The sequence below is a fragment of the Centrocercus urophasianus genome, unplaced genomic scaffold, assembly GCF_019232065.1.
Source record: "Centrocercus urophasianus isolate 14NV4802_14NV808 unplaced genomic scaffold, USGS_Curo_1.0 seq_31, whole genome shotgun sequence".
Taxonomy (NCBI): domain Eukaryota; kingdom Metazoa; phylum Chordata; class Aves; order Galliformes; family Phasianidae; genus Centrocercus; species Centrocercus urophasianus.
Window position 1 is genome coordinate 8,968,933 of NW_024884878.1, and position 19,917 is coordinate 8,988,849.

Here is a 19,917-nt window from a genome sequence, read left to right on the forward strand (position 1 = left end):
AAGTAAAACCCTCATAAAAAGATTTTCTGGGGTCAAGTTTATTGAACTTCCATATTTCTAACAAGTGAAATAGTTAAAATAGTACATTATTTGCAGAATTCTGTTGGTCATTGAGTTGCAGTAAGTTATGAGGGGTGATGCTACCCTAAAACAACCCCTTACTGTGGATTTGGAGTGTGTTCAGCAGAAGCACATATGTATGCACGGATACATATTGAATCAGAAACCAAGGATTGTTCAAGATGTGTGGAGAAAGCCATGAAAATGCACATCACAGGGGACTCTCCCTGTCTGCAGTGGGCCTGGGTGTACCTAATTGTTCCTGGTATGTATTTGATTAGAAAAGCATGAATATTCTCTCAACTGTACGCTACCTTCTAGTAACTAATTCTACAGTACTTCCTAGAGTGTTGGTTTTTTTTCCAACTGCCTTGCTGCTGTATACCCCTATGTATAAGTTCCCATTTGAAAACAAAACCTCCCATTTCATTATGTGAGCCACAACGTCACAAGCAGGATGCTTGTGTTAAGGCAGCAGGGGTTGGTTGAGCCTTCCCCCAGTGTTCCTGTGCACTTCATAGCTGTGCGACAGATGGCAGCAGAGGGGCGGTCCAACAGAATGGTGTCTGACCTGAAAGTGCAATTGAAGCCAAGGTACGTCATTATTCCTCCGTGTGGGAGAGATAGTGCCCACTGACATTCACTGATGCTTGCTGAATGTTTACGGGCAAACAGAGGATGTGAGCACAGTGAGGCAGTGGATGAGTTTTGGCAGTGGTAACAGCAATGTGAGCAAAAAGCCACGTGCTGGATGGCCATGCAGATTTTTACAAGAGCAGCTGTGAGAATCCTTCTTTGTTTTTTGTTTTTGTTTGTTTGTTTGTTTGGCTCAAAGCTTGCTTCCTGAGGTATTTCTTGTGATAAGACTGACGTCTAGAAGATGAGTGATGGGTGGTGTTGTATGGCAATCAACATCACTGTGTGGACAATTTTAGCTGTTTGCCTTCGGAAGATATTGCTCAGGACTGTTTACTGGCAGAAGACCTAGCCTGTGACCAAATAACTCCAGCTTGCTTTGGGAGACTGGGGGACGACATCACCGTATCCTGTGAAGGCAAGATACAAGTTGGCACCTCCCTGCTCCCTCTTATCTGCTGGCAAGGCCCGGAAGATAGGAACAAAGGAATCTCCTGCTGAGATCCCAGAGCCAGAAGCTGCCACTCAAAGGAGAGCTGACTCAACCACTTTGGATTTGAGCTGTCACTCCAAAGACAGCTGACTCGACCACTCTGAAAGTATCGAAAAGGGGCCATCATTGCCATGGTTGTTGTCGTTCTAGTTGTCATCAACAGAACAATGCCCTACAACCCCCCCTACTGAAGATCAAAGACTGAACTATGAACCACGCTGGATCCATGGTGGTGACCATCTCCCTCTTGCTTCCTATAAAGACTCCTTGCTTCTTCTTTCCTATCTTTTCTATTGCCCTCCTTCCCCATTACCCTCATTCATAATAGTGTCCGTCCTCCCCTTCCCCATTTCTCTAATTAAGATTTGTAATAAACTGGTTGGACCAACATTTGAACCGTTGTTTCTTAATCTCACGCTGGGTATAGAGATAATAAAAGAACCTCCTCTCCCTCCTATAAGTTGGAGTGAGACAGCAGCATGCAGGCTCCTACTCATCACTGGCAAAAATGATGGTGACTGTATGGAAAAATGGTGTTTTGTAGCTGAGTATTTGCTCTATCAAATGGTGTTGTTTTGCTCTTTGTATCTGTTGTAGTTTCAATGAAAATAAGAGCCATTACTTTGAGCTTTTCATTACTTTCAACGTACATAATCCTCACCTTTTTTTAGTTTAAAAGCATTTCTCCTTGTTCTGTCATTATCAGACCATGCAAAAAGTTGATCTCTCTCCTGATTTATAAGATCCTTCTAAGAACTGGAAGGCCAAAATGAGGTGTCCCCAGGGCTTTTTCTTCTTCCGGCTGGACATGACCAACTACCTCACCCTTTCTTCACAGGAGAGGTGCTCCAGCCCTCTGATCATCTTAGTGGCCTCCTCTGGATTCCCTACAACAGCTCCACATCCTTCCTGTGCTGGTGGCCCCAGGCTTGGATGTTGTCCTCCAGATGGAGCCTTGCAAGCCTGAAGCTGACAGGGATGATCACCTCCCTGCTGGCTATGCCAAAGTAACATTAATTGTTACAGTAGGAGGGAAAAATGCATCAAAGTAAGGATTGACATTTTGGACAAGCTTTTAAGAGGACAAAAGGAAAAAAAAAGAAAAGACCTACAAAGTGTCAATTCACATAGAAGAGTATTGTGTTCCACCCAAAGATGCTTATGTGACATTATTTGCAATGTAGTCACTTAATTTGACTATATTATTTATGACTTATTTATGACTTATTTTATGTAATTGAATGAACCGAGCAGGCAAATTGGGAAAAAAAATCAGTAAATTATTTTTAAAGCTTGGGACGTAAAGATATTTCTTGGAAAGGAAAACTGTTACAGTGGATTCATGAAATGTTGTGTTCTGCATGGTCTTCTGAGGCCGAACAGTGCTATGCAAAATTGTTATCCTGTTTCCAAAGCGACAGTTATCAAGTTCAAACCCTCTGAACTGGGAGGCATTGTGTACAATTTATTACTCAGATGATGGTTTAGAGACTGGTCTTAATTGTGAAGTTATAATCTGGAGCTTGAACTAATCTTAAAAGCGTCTTGAAAACATGAAGGAGCTATTTGAAACTGAGCTGCATTAGCAGTAAAATGATCATATATATGATTCATTACTGTGAGCATATTGTGCAAATGCCATCTCTCCTTTTAATTCCTGAAGAACTGCTGGTTAACAAAGAGGTGCACGTATTAATTGCCACCTTTCCCACCAATCTTGAGTGTACTGATTTATACTAAAATGGAGGAAAAAAAAATCATATATCAATTCTGCAACCCCCCATTCAGCTTTAAAGCAGCTTCTGTTGGTCCACTGTTGGTGCACTGTTGCAGTTCGTGCTTATTTTGCAGATCCAACTCCAATTTAGTTACGTATGCTTTAATCCTATTCCATACTTGAGCGTCTTGAGGTCCCCATTACTCCTCAGTGATACTGCACAAAGGTCATGCAAGGCATTGTCATGTTACAACACCTTCCTATGTGTAGATGAGACAGAGAATTGGGAAAATGCTACTGGCTCTGTGTTTTGCAGGATGATTATTACTTGATGCTAGCTTTTATAAAGAGCATTGTACATTTAAAAACATTTTTGGCTTTGTTTTTTATTGGATTATCAGGAGAATGAAAATCTGTAACAAAGCAAGTTGAATGTGATTGCTCTTATTTTCTGAGATCACACTTCAGCTTTGCTACTACTGTACTTAATATGCTCCCAAGATTAAATACTGCAATATCCTAGTAATTATTTTTGTTCCTGGTTTGCACCTGCTTCAACAGCTATAAACCCATGAGGTGCCAGGTGCTCCTCACTAATCTTTACTCATGATAAAACTCTGACTTGATGCTTTGCTAACCAGAGAGACAAGAATTCATTACGGATTTGTTTTTCACCCTACAATAATCATAAAGGAAAGTTGAATTAATTACATTATTGACTAAAAAAGCACCAAAATGAGTAAGTTAGAAGCTCAGCATTAAGCCAGTCACACCACATCTATGTTACTGGAGCCAGCGGTGCCAGAAAACTTTTGGGGCACTGAAGCACTATTTTCAGTACAGTCAATTGGTGGAAGAGTTGCAGGCACACATTCTGGCATGCCTGCAATTTGTCAGTTATCAAGGTGCCTTTTCTGGTAGGCAGTTAGCATGTTGCCAGCCTGTTCTGGAGTCTAAGAGGTTAATAAGCAGCTGCAAACTGCTCTTTGCTGGCTTACCTCTACCAGAGGGCAGTCCTTGGCATATTTACTGGTGGATACACAGTCCCACAGTTCACACAGGTGAGATTGGCTTCCCTGTATCCACATCGAGAGAAAAAAAAAAAAAAAAAAAAAAAAAAGTGGATAAAGATGGGGGAAAAAAACACTGTCCCTCTTTGAACCTGAGAAGAAACCTCACCTATTTTTAGAAATGGCTCTGCAGCTTTCCTTCCTTGTAATTATCACATACATACCTGCTCTAAATGCAGACTGACAGCTAGATGCTGCGACTTCTTTTTGCGATCAGATTGCAGGTGGTGAGGGAAGTAACAATTGCTTGTCTAAATTTAATTATGCTTTTTCTTACTAGGCATGCCCGATGGATGTTAAATAGTAACAGCTAGGGAAAAGTGCAGGAGTCCGGGTCCTTGCTCTAACATCTTTACACAGAACTGTTTTATTTGCATATTATTTATGTATACATACCAGACTATGTGAAAATAGTGTTAAAATATCACGGCACAGAGAGCTTTAGCATTAAAAAAAAAATAGTAAAATAAAAAATCAAAGAGGTTACAGTTAGTTGTTCCAGCTGCAAAAGTCCCCATATGAAGTTAGAGCAGAAAAATGTCTTTCCCTCAAACCCAGCTTGGTAACAGAACTTGGTAACAGAACCTTGGCAGCTCTCAGGAATTAAAATGCATTAAGAGCTCTCCAGCTCTGAAACAGGAAACCTCACAGAAGAGAATAGATCCAAACAAAACCACACAGTAAATACCATCAGTGCAGAGAAGTCTAGGAAGGACTTTATTTAGCTTTCTCAGCTAAGTACTGCAAATCTAAAGAAACAGAAGTGTACTTTCATTTGGTTCTCACACAGAGAGGGTATGGGTGCCAGTCTTTTATATTTTGTTTCTAACATAGACACCTTTCATGCGGCACACCAACCACACACTGAAATTGGATCAAACTACTTACTTTAGGAGCCTGTATGGTTTATGCCGTGCAGCTCTCCCACACGTTTTCCCTCATCCAGCAGCACACACACTGCTTAGCAGCGACCCATGTGTTCAGCATATGGCAAGACTCGGTGTACACTGCACTCATTTCACTCACTGATCACTGTGTTTTGTAGTCTGATTGCATTTCACTGCATGATGTATAATATGACTTATTCTCAAACTCCTTTAGTGAATCGTTCTGCAAGCTGCAGATTCTCATATAGCAAGCCTGCTGCACACTGCAGGATCAATCTCCCCAGGTTATGCGTGCAGTGCTGTTCCACAGCCCCAGTACGGCCCAGCCCATCTGGATGTATCTCATCATTTTGCTTTGTCTTCCGGATCAGAGTTTGGGAACTGCTGTTTTACATGGCATACTCTTATATATTTCCAAATGCCAATTCGACATTTGCAATGAATATTTGCTTACGTTTCCTCTTGGTTCTAACCCAAAAGGTGTGTTCTGTACAAATTGCATCTATCCAAGAGTTCATGAGGAATAAAAGGCACTGGTGTCGTAGGCTGTCACCTGAGGTTTCAGATGCGGGGCACAGTCCTCACATCAATTAAAGAAAAAGGTAGCAACCATACTGTAAATCTTTGGGTCTGTAAATGCGATACATTGGGGCAAGTGAGGAAGATTATTAACCTTTTGTCTCTATTACCGACTTGTGACCACACGCTCTGTTCTCTTAACCCTTCTTAGAGAGCTGCTGCCACTGAGACACAAACAGCACCAAAGCCTGCAATGCCTTCAACATGCACTACAGCTGTAGGTCCTAACTTTCTCTTACTGCTCAGCAGAAGCAAAGAAACTGAGGTCAGCGGTTGAGCTGTACAGCCGGAAGAGGTGGGCTGCCAAAACTAGTTGGATCATGAACTGGTGTCTCACTTGGTGTTCGATGTCACATCCAAAGACTGCTCACAGTGCCTGCACCTGTCCTTGGTAAGAGCTGAGTGTTTAGGCATTTCTCTATGAAGCAGTGTTTCTGTGATTATAGCCTAACCTCCCGTCATCAATGGCAGAGTTCTAACCATCAGCAGGAATAGTTCACTGTTTTCCTCTGTGCCTCTCAGTGAAGTCACGTCATAACAAGTGCAAGAATGATTCACTGTTTGTGCAAACCCTCTGCTCTTCACAAGAACAACATGTGAAACACAGGAAAAAAAATCCTCAGACCTTTACGCTTCTTCCCTTGCTTGCTCTTGCTCCAGCCCAAAGCATATTTGTCCACTGCAGGCACTCTGCTATCTGCATACATTTCAGATAGAAATGCTGGCATCCTGTGGGTGCCATAGCACCAAGCAGATTCAGCAGCACCAAACATGATTATGTGTCTCCTCCTCTGAGAGATGCCACTGAGTGCCACTGTCAAGCAAAGGAAAAGGGCTCATTTATCAGAGAAACAAAACGAAAACCACTGTGCTGTTGGCCTCAGTAGCTTTGGGCATCCTTTTCAAACTAGATTCAAGTAGCCTGTCTTAAAATGGACATACGCTTTTTGTTTTAAAACTTAGTTACATCTATTACATTTGATGGAATAAAGCCTCCTACAGACTTGAGGAGTATTCCAGTGAATGGTTGAGGAACATGAGCATTAATTAATTTCTATGGGAGTATAAACAGATGATTTTAAGAAATGAAATGGGAATAATGCCATATACTTCTTCAAAAAAGGGCAACTGATAACATGAAGACAACTCCAGTTCTGTGTGGATTACAACACTCTATTTAGTTTGTCAGTGGCAGACAGCCTCTATGACTGAGGTTATATACAGCATCAACTGCTGTGTATGAGCTCGGATCCTTGTGCCATTTCTGTCAGTGCAGTGAGTAAAAATCCATAACCATTGTTCCTAATGATTTTCATGCAGTCAATTAATGAACTCCTTCAGAGGTTTTCAGGATGAACAACTCGTGTTGAAATATTCAGAGTGAAAATATTCCTGAATAGATGTGAATAGGAACAAAAGGGAGGAGAACAGGGAAGGAGTATAGTGGAAGAATATCAATCTTGTAACGAAATTAAAGAAACAAAACAGAAAGAATTTATTATATATATATTTACATAATTTATATATATAAAATTCTCAAAGAATTTATGTTTGCAGCTTTATTAGTGAGCTACAACCAACGACAGCTGCAGTGTGAAACTGCAGGAAGTAAATCCAGTCTAGCCCTCAACTGTAACACAGGGAGGTACAAAGTGCCCCCCCTGTTGCATTTAAAGGCATCTCTAATGATGCCATCAACGCTGCGCCAAACAAATCAAAGTTCTGAAGGGTCTGGAATTAACAGTGGAAGCATAATGTTTTTTCCTGTGTTTAAATACCTGGACATCAACAAACACTGAACATCCCATCAAAAGAAGTGATGTGCTCGTTCTTCGCCTGCTCTTCAGCTGCAAAGAAGGGATGCTTTTCGTGTAGCCACGCAGCGGCCGTTGCTATCGTTAGCAGAGTCTCCTGGTTGCAACGCTCAGATTCAGCTCTTGCAAACCTTACAAAGCCGGCCTGAAATCACCGCCTCCTCCCTCGGCGGCAGCACTGCCGTCCCCGGCCGAGGGGCTCGCGGCGGCAGGGATCCGAGCCCCGCCCGCCGGTGTCTGTGCCGCCGCAGGGCCGGGCAGGCCTGGCCGCGGTCCCGCCCGTCGCCGCCCGGCCCCTCCGCCCGCCGGGGCGGTGGCAGCTCCCGCCGTGCCTCCCGGCCACATAAAAGCGGGCGGCGGAGCCGGGCGAGGCAGCGCGGCGGACGGTGACCGGCGATGGAGCAGCTGGTGCAGACGGAGATGTGGAAGGCGGGGAGCCTGGAGGAGTTGGTCCGCATCCTCCACCGGCTTTTCGCCGAGGACAAAGTGAGTGTGGAGGAGGTGCAGGCGCTGATGGAGTCCTACGAGAGCAACCCCGACGAGTGGCTGCAGTACGCCCAGTTCGACCAGTACAGGTAGGCGAGCGGGGGCCCCGCCGCGTCCCTCGCCCTGCCGACCCCCGCCGCAGCCCCTCCGGGCGGCACGCCGGGCTCGGGCCGCCATCGCGACCTGGGCGCGGTGGTCCTCGTTGCGCCCCCGGAGGGCCGAGCCTGGGCGGAGAGCGGGCGGGGCGGCGGCGGCCAATGGAGGCGGCCCGGCTCAGGTCCCCTCGGGCCCGGAGGGCGCGGGGGTGAAGCGGGGGGCGTTGCTCCGGAGCTCCGCGGGGCGAAGCTCTGCGCTGCGTCCCCGGGGAACGGCACGGTTAGCGGGCGCTTCGATCCGCCGCGCGACAGCTGGGCTGGTCCTGCCGCTGGTGGCTCCCTTCTCTTGCGTTTAGAAATAGATGGATTTTGTCTGAGCATCTCCCTTGAAACTTGCAGACCGAACGGACTCTTCCCTCTCACCTCGCTGCTGTGGTCTGGGGTTTTTAACCTCTCTTCATCTCGTGTTTTCTCTGTTTGGGACAAATCACAAACTTAAGGAAAGTAAGGATTAGAAATCTTTCTAATGCCAGCCTGCCTGGCAGCCTGACCTGTTGACTAAAATAACAGCACTTGGAGAGTCCATTCCTTTGCCAGCTTTGATAGCTTGTGCTCTGACGTGGTAGGAGAAATTATGCCTATCTAAAGCACACAAAGATTATGAATGCTAAAAGGCAGCATATTGGCATAGGTGTTATGCTTTGAATATGGTCTGCTTCCCATCTTTGTTGCAATAGAGTGGGATTAAGAACAAACTATTACAAAATCAACTGATATCAGGCAGTTTCTGCGTGTCTGTGCTTGCATAATTCAGATAAAAGCAAGGCATCTCTAAAGGGCATAAGTTTGATTTATTTGGCAAAGTGCTAATGATCATGACTAAAGCTAACACAGAATCAATGGGTGATCTGCACTGTAACAGCTAGAGGCATGAGCCTTGAATCAATAGAGCCACAGTATGGCAAGCAATTTGCCAGGCAAAGAGAAAGGAGGGAGCTTCTGCAGGGAGCTTCTCAGCGGCGTGTGGTGAGTGGGAAAGGCATGCCAGGGGTGCAAGGAAACCGGTGTGGCTGTTCAGAAAACCCCCTCAAACCTCAAGAGCAAATAACATTCTGGAATACACATTGATTGCAAAGCTTTTAAAAGCAAGTATTTTGTCTTCTACCTTTAAGCTAGAGAAATGCTGGCATAAATTAGACCCGTTGGTATGGGTCTAAGCACAAGAACACTATGGTATGAGGTGTATACTCTTGTCCTTGTCCTCAGAGTTCTAAGTGAAAACCTGACTTTTCTTTTATTTTTATTTTTTTGGCCTAGTTCAAGTGAATGCTGTGTAACGAGAAAGAGCCAAGAGTATCCAAAAAATAGCTGTAGAATGATGTTACCATGTATTTTTCTTATTTCATAGCAGTCTTCTGTTTCTAATTATAAGCCAGCTGCTGGAGTGACTTCATTCAATAGCTATTTTGATTTGATCCTGTCTACCACTCTAGTCTTAGACTCACAGTTCCCAAACTCTGATCTATCTATGTAATTCAAAAGCAATATGACTGTTAAATATTAACTATGTCCAATTTTTACCTGCTGAGGAAAAAGTACTTTCACAAAAACAGCTTTAAAGTTCAACTTCACTTTTTCCAAGAAAAACTTTTCTTTCAGTAACAAGGTTTTTATGTTGCAGCTCGCTTGCATAGCAGTGTTTATATAATTTTGTCTTTCATGAGCATATCAGTACAGTTAGAAAAGCAAACACTTTATATTGCAGATACACAAGAAATCTTGTGGACAATGGAAATGGAAAGTTCAACTTGATGATCTTGTGCTGGGGTGAAGGACATGGCAGGTTTGTATTCAAAGGTTATGGCTTTAGCAAACAGATATAAAGCTACTGTATCTTTCATTGTTAAATGAGAAGAAGAAAATAATCAGCCCTGCACGAGCTGTTAGAAGACACGTGGAAATTAAGCAGTACAGAACTGGTCATTATTCATTTTGGATAGCAGTCCTGAATACTCGGTTGTTTGTTTAGTTTTTGCAAGGCTGTACCTCACGGACTCTTGCCAAATTAAACTCCCTTTCTGGGAGGACATTTTTAATCCCAGTACTGCAGTGGGTCCTGGGGGTAGGGCAGGTTGGATGGACCGTGCTGGTTCTGAGAGATCTGCCTCACTTTGCAGTGAGAGAGGCTTTGCAGAAGCAGGACTTGGTCCAGTTTAAGCAGCCTTTGCTCTCCTGTGTTGTTTCGATCTAGTCTCTGCCACATGGCGATAGAAGTACATCTGGGTGAGAACTCTGATCCGTGGCCTCAGGCATCCCTCCTCCTCCCTGTGAGCTGTGTGTCCTACAACCTGCAGGAAGGACCTGTCCCACGGAGGGTTCTTCACAAAACATTGGCCAAAACGCAACGTGAAATAACAAAACTTGCGGGTTTTGGCTGCTTGGCCTTCTATATAAAAACAGCTCTAGGGAGCTGCGAGGACGAGGTTTTTGTTTGTTTTAATTGAGCACGCATAGCTAACTTTTGTGGTATTCTCTACTGGATGCCTTGAAGTTACACCCAGAGACATGTAAGAATCAAGTCCACCACTGCTGGTCCTTCTGGGCTGTTCTCACAAAGGCTGTGATTTATGTCAAACTCTGTTTGAGTTGAATGAGCATTTACTAGAGCTAGACAGAGACCACAAGCAGATTTCTGCTTCCTATGTGAGGAGGATCAGATTGTTCTCATGGCTTGTGGAAGGACTGTGACAATGTGTCATTTGTGAAGTGTTCCGTGCCTGAAGTAAGCTCTGCCTTTTTGACATCTCACTTCGTAGGGGAGGTGATTTTTTTTATTGAAGAAATAAAACATTTAAAGAAGTTTGTTTATTGAAAACAGTAATGTACAAATACCGAGTTTTTAATTGAAATTCAATAGGACTGTGCTTCAGAGAGGCCAAATTCCCCTTTCCTCCATCAACCCAGTGAACAGAGATGTCTCCCTTTGTCCCAGTCTGCTGGCTGCTCTAACAGTTAGTCCTCTATTTAAAAAAAATAAATCAAAACCAAATAAAATCCAGCCCACGTATCTCCAATTGTAGCAAATAGTTCTGAGCAAGGACACAGACCAAGCAAACACACAGATTGTGCCAAATCCTGCTGTTTTTGTTCATTTTTGCCATACCAGTGAAATTAACAGGTTACTATAGCTGGTTGTACTTATCAGAGTGTTTTCTTTATTCAATAAGTGCCTATGCACCCCAACAGTAAAGACTCTGTAGAAATTAAGTGGAAGTCAGTAACTTATCCCACGTTTTGGGGGGAACATGGTGAATCTGCAAATATCAGATGTATTTGCAAGTTTATTCTGGCCTCTGCCCAGAGATCAGTGGAAAGCATTGTTCTGTTTCTTGGCCCACAGGAGTTTGCTGTTCTGAAGATGTTTTTTTCCGTTCTTCTTAGACTTCCTTTGTATTTTTCCCTGGCGAGGTCACATGTTGACCAATATCTGATGTTTCCCTAAATCCTGGTACATGTAACTTATCCCAGTATGGTTCTAACAGGTTGTTTTTAAGTAGGTATATCCTAGTGCCTCTGGATGCCCTTGCCTTTTTTCTTTTCTTTTTTCCTAAGATTACTGTGCATGACCCATGTGCAAGTGAGTATAATTCTTAGGCTACATCCAGATACTGTATGTTGTGCCATCTGTGTAGCTTGCAGTACTTAAATATGCATATCCTTCTCAGTTTGGTTATTCTTTTCACATATATAGCAGCATCCATGACCACACTGATTCACACTGCTTTATGAAGATTCTCCAGGGAAATCTAAAGGAGACTCTGTTTGAATGGCCTGAGAAAAAAGGGAATGGTGAAATGACTAAGAAATCAGAGCGAGTTTTGAGAGAAAATCAATGTGCCTATATTAATGGTAAGCTCTTCTAATAGCTTGTTGTTTGACAACTACTTATCCTTGAGTCCCATTTCTACCAAAAGAGTTTGTGTGCTCTCTAAATAGTCTCCTGCATCTAATAGTGTGATGCTTATGGCATTTTGCATGATTGTCAAAGAACAGGGATCTTTAGATTCTGCACAAAACTGCTCATTTACGCTTGGTAAAACAAAAAAAATAGTCCTTCAACTCGCTCATAACTGCAGCAATTGCTTGATGCTTAGATGTACTAGATAGCTCCTCTACTCCATTCAGAGCTGTGTCCCTAATAAATATCTGAAATTGCTTATAGACTTGGAGCTTTTGTGAGAAATAAGGGAACTAAAGGTTTGACATTTTAATCATCTTAATCTTTGTATTTTTTTCCAAAGAAGTGATCCTTTTGGTAAGCAGTGGAAATCCTGGGACAAAAAATACAAAAGCTGTTGATGGAGTTACACGGAGCAGGCAGAAGCAAAGGCCCTGATCCGCAGGTTTATTGTCCAAACCATCAGGAGAGCATAGTGCTGAAGTGCAGTGTCAGCACAGCTGGGCAGACTTGAGCATTTCAGTTTACAAAACGATTGCCTCACGTCGCGGGCACCGAGAGACAACCAAGTCTCCAGCAGTATGGTTGCCCAGATACCTACAGCTGTGCCGCTGTGCGTACCCATGGTTTCAGCGTGTTGTGCTGTGCTGAAGGCCATCTGGTAGTGACCAGCTGGTTATCATGGTCTGATCCTATGAAAGACATCACACGTCGTGTTGAAGGGCAGTGAGTATTGCTGAGTAGTGTGATGGTGTGATTGCTTCTGTGTGATGGCTTAGAAGCTGGAGCGTGCACCTGGTGGGGCTGAGCCCTGGAGCTCCTTAGCAGAGCCTCATACTGAGCTGTGTATTAAGCGTGGAGGAAGCAAGAGCAGGACTCTGCAGCCCTTTGTTGAAGGAATGCTGTGTTAACTGAAATCACAAAATCCACAGGGCAGGAAATGCAGACAGGAGCTTGACATGTCTGCTGATGAAAGGGTTGCACCCACACCGCTGCCAAGGGGTTCTCATGCTTGTGTAGATCTTCCTCACTGTGCAATTATTTCCCTTGCAAGGAATTATACTGCATGTGCAACTAATCCAAACTTTCTCTATTATTTAAAACAAATTTGATATTTGCTTTTCTGGGCCAGTTTGGATCTCTGACATGTTTCCTGCCTGACAGTTTGCTTTAAAAATAAATGACTAATAAAGCAGATAGATAAAAAACAACTAGAAGGAAAACACTGGCAGTGTGTTGGTTGCCTGAAATACTTCAACAATGTGCTTCATGTTTTCTCTGCATGCTTCTTGGCTACTGTTGTACTTTACTTCTGAGGTTAAAATCCACTCAGCTGAGTTCAAGCCTATTGCATGTGCACAGAATTAGAAGGACAGCACATCCTCTATCTAAATAAATTATGGTAATGACACCTGGAGCTTATACTTCCAGTGTTACCAAAGTTAAAAGTGCCCATAGGATTCACAGAGCAATATGCCAGCATTGTGCAATACCAGTGTAGGTATTATATAACAAATCAGTGCAGGTACAAAAGCCTGAATTGTTTCTACAGTAGGGTCATGAATTTGAATACAAGGTCTCTTCTACGTAACTCAAAAGCTCAAATTTATTGCAGAATGGAAATGTTCTCTTGGGGGTGGATGTGATTCCTAATACCTTACATTTTCATGTGACTGCTTGATTTCTACTCCATTGCTCCAGCAGGCACCATTACTTTGTTAGTAGCCACACAACAGACAGTGCCTTGTTTTATTACAAGTTCAATTATGCTTGCTATTCAGCTAAGGTTGGGAGTGTGCCAGTCACTAGTAATTTGTCACCTTATTCAAAAGACCAGACAAATGAGAAGGCTGTTGTGCTCCGAACTAACACTCTGGAAAGATTAATTAGTAAACAGATGCCTCCAACAGAAGATAACTATGTCTCTGCCCCAGATACAAGTAGCTGACAACATGACTGACGTCCTTGTTAACTGGGCTAAGGATTAGAAATACAAAAACTTCCTCCCTGAAGAACATCTTGATGTTTTTAAGAAACATGAACTGTCCTGCCTCTAGAGGATCTATAACAGCATCTCTGAGGAAATTAAATTACCTCGAGCTCCTTTGGAAATGATAGCTTGAAAACAGCTGACAGGGTGTCCTCAGGCTTTTCTGTATTCCTATTGACCCCCAGCCAGTAGCAGATAATCCAGCATTATGGGAGGTGTGAAAGGCTGTAAGGTGATTTGAAGTTTTCAGGAACCTGTGCTGGAGACCAGCAGTCAGATTCCCTGCACTGAGTTATGCATTGCCCTTAAAAGTGCAGGAATGCCTAACTGGCTTGCTCACTGGTTTAAGTTTAGATAGCTTTTTTTTTCACAGGCATTTGAGATCTCATTAAATCTGCCTGTTAACTCAACTTCTTGTTTCATGCCGCAACTTGTGTAGACTCCATTGGCCTGCACCGTGTGGAGAACATCAGCCACACAGAGACTGCTGTCAGCCTGCATTTGTACAGCCCGCCTTTTGACAGCTGCAACACCTTTGACCAGAGGACGGGGCACAAGCACAAAGTCAAGATGACCTTCTACAGCCAGTTTGGAGAAAGGACTCCCTGTGTAAGTAGGAGGCAGTGCGCTCCCCAGCAGCCCTCAGCTCCGAGCACAGGGCTGGGGCTGAGGGCTGCCCTCTTGCCCCTGCATGTGGGAGCAGTGGACCTGGGGCCTGCCCAGCTCAGGCAGGAGCTCCCGGGATACTCATGCCTGGCATCAGCGTAAAGCCTGATTCCAAACACCACTCAGTTTTTCTGTTAGCAACGCCCTGGTGTGCAGTTCTCTACTTTGGAAGAGAGTAGGGCAACACAGCCATGTATTTTATAAATGGGAAAACCAAATCTGAGGACTTGCCACATGTGGGTGATGACACTGGATTTGGCTGCTCAGCCCACAACCTCATTTCCTCTTTCCTGTGGATTCAGTTGACCAATTTGTGTGAGTGCTGAAACAGCCTACCTTCCTTTGGTCAGCAGGAGATAAGTTCTGTGCTGGGAAATGAGAACTTGGCCCTTAGCTGCATGCCTTCAGGCAGCAAATGATGGTAAAAGCAACCTAGTCAATGGAAAACAGCAAAGAGGCCAGATCGTTTTATCCAGTTTAAGTCATGTGTAACATTTCCCGTATAAACTGTTCTGCCAAAAAGCACCAGTTTTCAAGTCAGATGTTTTAAGCCTCGTAACTTACAGTGAACTGAAGCATTTTTTAATAAGTTGAATATAATTCTTCACAACTGAAACTTTGAAATGGAAAAAGTATGATTTGAGAAAGAGTTGGCTGGTTGGCTGTTGTCTGCATTTTTAAGCAACTGCATGAGGTTGTATTTGGGTAGAATAGAAATCTTAACATAAGCATTAGGAGACTGTGCTAGGACATCTGTGAGAGCTTATTAGGGCTCATGCTAGCACTATTCCATGCATTGGGAAACCAAACCTCTTAAAAGGGGAGAAAAGAGATTCTAATTGGTCAGCCATATGGGAAGTTCAGTGACTGTGTTTTTTAGTTGCAGAACAATTTCACCCTGCACGGAAGCCAGAAATTCAGTAGTTCAACAGAGTTAGCCCTAAGTAAGATCGTGTTGAATTTTTATGTAATCAGTGAGAACAGTGTAAATTATTGGAAGCTTGTCACACTATATGATTACTTTACCAAATGGCTAAAACACAAACTTTAATACTCACACTTTTGAAAGGTCTTTGAGAAAGTAAGCCCAAACTTTTAATTCAGATTTCTAGAGGAAATTATGTGAAAAAATATTTAATAAAATTAATATGGGAGTTTTGTATTTGCTTGCTTCCTTTTTGTTTTAAGTGCTTATTGAGCGTGAAAAATATAGGACAGCAAGCAAAACTAGTCCTGGACTGTTTTGCTACTCTTAATCTATAAACAATTGACAATGCCTGTATCTTTGTGGGGAATTGGATCTGGCTTGCTGGACAGAGGTAAATCTTAGTCACTGGGTCTTTTCCATGAGATGCTGTAGATGAAATTGAAGCAAGGGGAAAAGCAGTGTCTGGGCTGGGCCACCCAGTCATCTTAAATGACCTCATGCTACCAAAACCTTCTGGACAGGGTGAGGGTTTCTGGAAAGCTCGGTGGAAACTCAGGCTTCCTTCTGCTTACCTTATCTCGAAAAGACACACAAAAGGAAGAGAGCTATCAGTTAAAAATACAGAGAGTGTAAGGTGAAGCACACATATATATCTTTTACTAGTGAAATCTGCCTAACCAAAGCACATTGAGTGCTTCCCGTTTTTCGCAAGTAAAATATTCAGGTAAATCTCGAGAGTTTTCTAGCTATGCTGGAGTTTTAATTCATTAATTCTGCAGTAAATTCTGTAGGTAAATAAGTCATGTAGGTCTAATAATTAAAATAGCATGTCCTTATGCTACCATAGCCTTGCCCATGGAAGTTACATTTGACACAGTCTGGGTACAAACTGTAAGAGCTTTGATGCCAAAGTTCCTGAGGTAAAGCTGGCAATGCCTTCAGTTCCAAAGCACACCAGCACTTCTTGTTGCCACTGGTCTTACTGGGGAGGGCAGTTTCTCACTACAGCCTGCTGTTCAGGCTGGACTTCCCACTTCCATCAGACCACTGTGAGCTCAGGCCTGCTCCCTTCAGCTGCCTTTTTGGCCAAGGCCTTGCTCGTGGTCACACTCAGAGCTGATGGATGACAAGACTGCTTTGATCATGTTCAGAGCACCCTCTATAAAACGTGTGGAATGCCTTGCGAGCAGTACAGAGAACGAGTGCACCAAGAGCAAGGACAGTCAGTGCCTCTTTCCTTAAAACAGCAACCTGTCCTTTTCACTTGCAGGCCATGGCAATGCCACAGGAGAACAACTGAGGAGCACCAGCACGCGTTTGCACAAGACCTGCTGAATGTTGAACCAGGGACAGAAGACTCGTGTGGCTCTTTGTATACTTTGTGTGTAGATGTACACTAGGGCAGCTTCCAGCAAACCCCCATTTTCCCTGAGTGAATGGTGATCACGGGACACTAAGCCAGCTAGTGCCATCAACTACTTCAGAGGTTAGATGCCTTTCCTTGGGCTACTGCCAAGTCAGAATTAAGTAGTTTGTTTTCTGATTCTAGCCTCCTTTTGATTCTGCTTCTGTTAGCACACAGAGAGTATCAGAAATAGGGTTTTAAACATCATCTGGCACTACTTAATGGCCCTAGATGTATGTAAATTCTCAGTGTAATTAATAACCACGTACATTTGTAAGCTTCCAGTCACTTGTACCTATGAGTAGTACACTAGATACAATCAGCAGATTTTTTTTTTTTTTAATTAACTCTTTTAGGTTTTAATGATCTAAGCCATTTTGATAGTTTTGTGCATTTTTTACTTTTTTTTTTTTTTACAATTTCATTTTTCAGATCTTGTTTTAAACAGGAGCAGCAAAATGCTTCATGCACAGTGATTTTCAAAACTGGGCAGAGATTTGGGGTTTTAATAAGACTAATCATACTTAACACAGCTGATGTCCAGTTTCCAAAGTGTTCTGTGTAGCTACTGAAATCCTTTCAGGTAACTGAAATAAAACTGGATTTGTGCACAGATTTAATAGTTTTCAGCCTTTTTCTCTTTGTAACTGAGATTTTCATCACCCTTTATTAATGTCCACATTGGCCATAACCGTAAAAGACTTACTCAAGTAATTATCCTTTAAATAAGGATTTAGAAACCTGGAATTATTTCAAACACGCAGAGAATCCTGATGCCAATTAAACTGGTGGGAGATTTGCCACTGAGTTCACCGGTGCTTGGTTTTATTTTCAAATTTAACTACAAGGAAATCACCATCTCTAAAAAAAGTTAACTGCTTAAATGTACAAACATCACTGAAGCTGCCCTCACTGAGGCTGTGCTAATCACTGAACACAGATAGTACATTGATAGCAAATGTGTGGAATGGCTGATTAGATGAAGGCTCATTACTCAGTTAGCAATGTAAGTCTTAACAGTAATCTCTTTAGATCAGTCACACATCTTGACCAGCCCAGAAAATATTATTTACTTGGTGAGGCCGTTTCCAAGGAGGCTCTTTCAGATTTTCAGAAAATGCTTAAGCAGTGTCACAGTTTTAAAATTAAGCTATGACAGCCTGGTCTGCTGGTTGGTGACCCTGCACATAGCAGGGGGCTTGAAACTAGATGATCACTGTGGTGCTTTTCAACCCAGGCCATTCTAGGATTCTATGATTCTGTGGTTCTGTGATTCTATGACTTTGAATTTGCATTTACTCTTTGAGCCTGCAGGAAGGCTCTGTGTGCTTTGCACAGGGGAGGGAATAAAGATATGGAAGTAAAAGAGGAAGAGAAATGAAAGTCAAAGCGGACCTGGAGGCAAAAGAAGAGGAGGAAGCTGTAGCAGTGAGGACTGTCTGCGAGAAGTGGAACTGGACACTGTGCCAGTGGGCAGGAGAATTAAGGAGATGCACGGCCCCAAACTGGAAGTAATATTAAGAGCATTGACACCACAGACGTAAATAATGCTCTGATTTTTCTGGGCTCTGGCATACCCCAAGGTGTAGCATGGCTTGGTTTTTTTGTTTTGTTTTTGTTTGTTGTTTGTTTTGTTTTGTATTTTTTTGTCTTTCATGGGAACCAATTCTTGAAAAATCTTGTCAAGACAAATGTTGACCAGCTAAGATTTGACGTGGTTTGTCTTGTGAGCATCAGAGATGAGCTAAGGCAATGTCACCTGGGTGTTCTGCTTCTGCAGGGTCACTGAGAGCAGATAGCTCACAGCTGTGTCCATGCTTTTGCTTACTAGCTAAAATTAAAGGGCGAATCCAACAGTTCATAGAGCACAGGTTCTGTCAGGTCACATGATCTGAGAAGTTCAGAGACAGACAAGGAGCATAACAGTGATCGGAGAAGCAGTTAGCTGCACTGAGATCAGCAATATGGAAACTCAGGGGTACACCTCAGAGGTACATGTCTAGCAAATGGGACAGAAGAAATATTAGCAGAATAGATAGAAACCCTCTACATGAGTTGGCTCAAACACTGTTTACCCATGGTAAACAGAGCATCGTACATCACATAGAAAAATACAGGAATTCCAGTTTCAGAATAAGGTACTTATGCCTGGCATATTAGAGACAAGGGGATAGCATAGCCAGCATTATGGACACCAGTGCAAGAAATGTCAAGAGAAATGCCGAGCCAAAGACATACCACAGCCAACTTCTTTGCTAATGGCTAAGTAATAGCTATGTATCTTGTGCTCTAGACAGCACAAGCTAACACATATGGAAAGCAATTCAGAATCAATAAATACATATGTCACTGAAAAAGTAATGTTTCCTATTTGTTTCCATGGAAATTGTAGCAGATATAGAGAGCACAATAACAATATTTGATGGAGCAAATTCTCAGCTACAAATCAGTAGTTTTCAACATAGTCACCACCATTAGCTATGCATTTTCGCCAGCAGTGAATAAGAGCCTACATGCCTCACTCATAAAGTTCCGCACCGATGGATGTGATCACTGTCGCTGTCACCACTGCTGAAGCACTCCACCCATGACTTCACTGTGCTGACATCCACTGTTTGGTTTCCATAAACGTTCAGCAAGGATCTACGGATGTCAGTGGGTGCGAACTTTACCACATGAATGAATCCCATGACACACTTTTATTTCACATGCACTTCCATGTCAGATGCCATTCTGTCAGATGCCATTCTGCTGCCATCTGTCACATGGCAACAAAATGTAATGGAATGTTGGTGGGGGGATTCAACCTCTACTGCTGCACCACTACCATCCACCTCTGATGTCAAGGGCTAATGTGGTAAAATAGAAAGCATCATTTTTGGACCAGCCCCCGTATGACAGGATACAATGAGGAAGATCATGCTTTCACTTGCACAAATGTGTTCATGTAACCTGTGCTGACTTAAAACGCAGAAACCAGGAGTAGCAAATTAGTATTTACACATTATTATGGCTGAACAGCCAATGTATTAATCCTGGCATGTGAAAGTCCTTGGGCTCAGAGCAGTCCAACTGGCTAGCTGATGAGGCAGCAACGTGCCATAGGATGACAAATAGCTGTCACTTGGTAATG

At 43.0% G+C, this 19,917-nt stretch overlaps 1 protein-coding gene across 1 annotated transcript; it reads left to right on the forward strand.

The window, feature by feature from the left end:
* Window positions 1-7,606: 7,606 nt before the first annotated feature.
* CDO1 (cysteine dioxygenase type 1) lies at window positions 7,607-17,399 on the forward strand. The gene is made up of 5 exons (XM_042829517.1): window positions 7,607-7,831; window positions 9,603-9,680; window positions 11,589-11,746; window positions 14,225-14,394; window positions 16,650-17,399. The coding sequence occupies exons 1-5, from the start codon at window positions 7,653-7,655 to the stop codon at window positions 16,677-16,679; spliced, it is 615 nt and encodes a 204-aa protein (XP_042685451.1). The 5' UTR covers window positions 7,607-7,652; the 3' UTR covers window positions 16,680-17,399.
* The last annotated feature ends 2,518 nt before the right edge of the window (window positions 17,400-19,917 follow it).

Coding starts and splice junctions, on each gene's coding strand:
- CDO1 (XM_042829517.1), top strand. CDS start 7,653: ATGGAGCAGCTGGTGCAGACGGAGATGTGGAAGGCGGGGAGCCTGGAG. Junction 9,681..11,588: donor TGGGGTGAAGGACATGGCAG/GTTTGTATTCAA, acceptor TCACATATATAG/CAGCATCCATGACCACACTG. Junction 14,395..16,649: donor TTGGAGAAAGGACTCCCTGT/GTAAGTAGGAGG, acceptor TTTCACTTGCAG/GCCATGGCAATGCCACAGGA.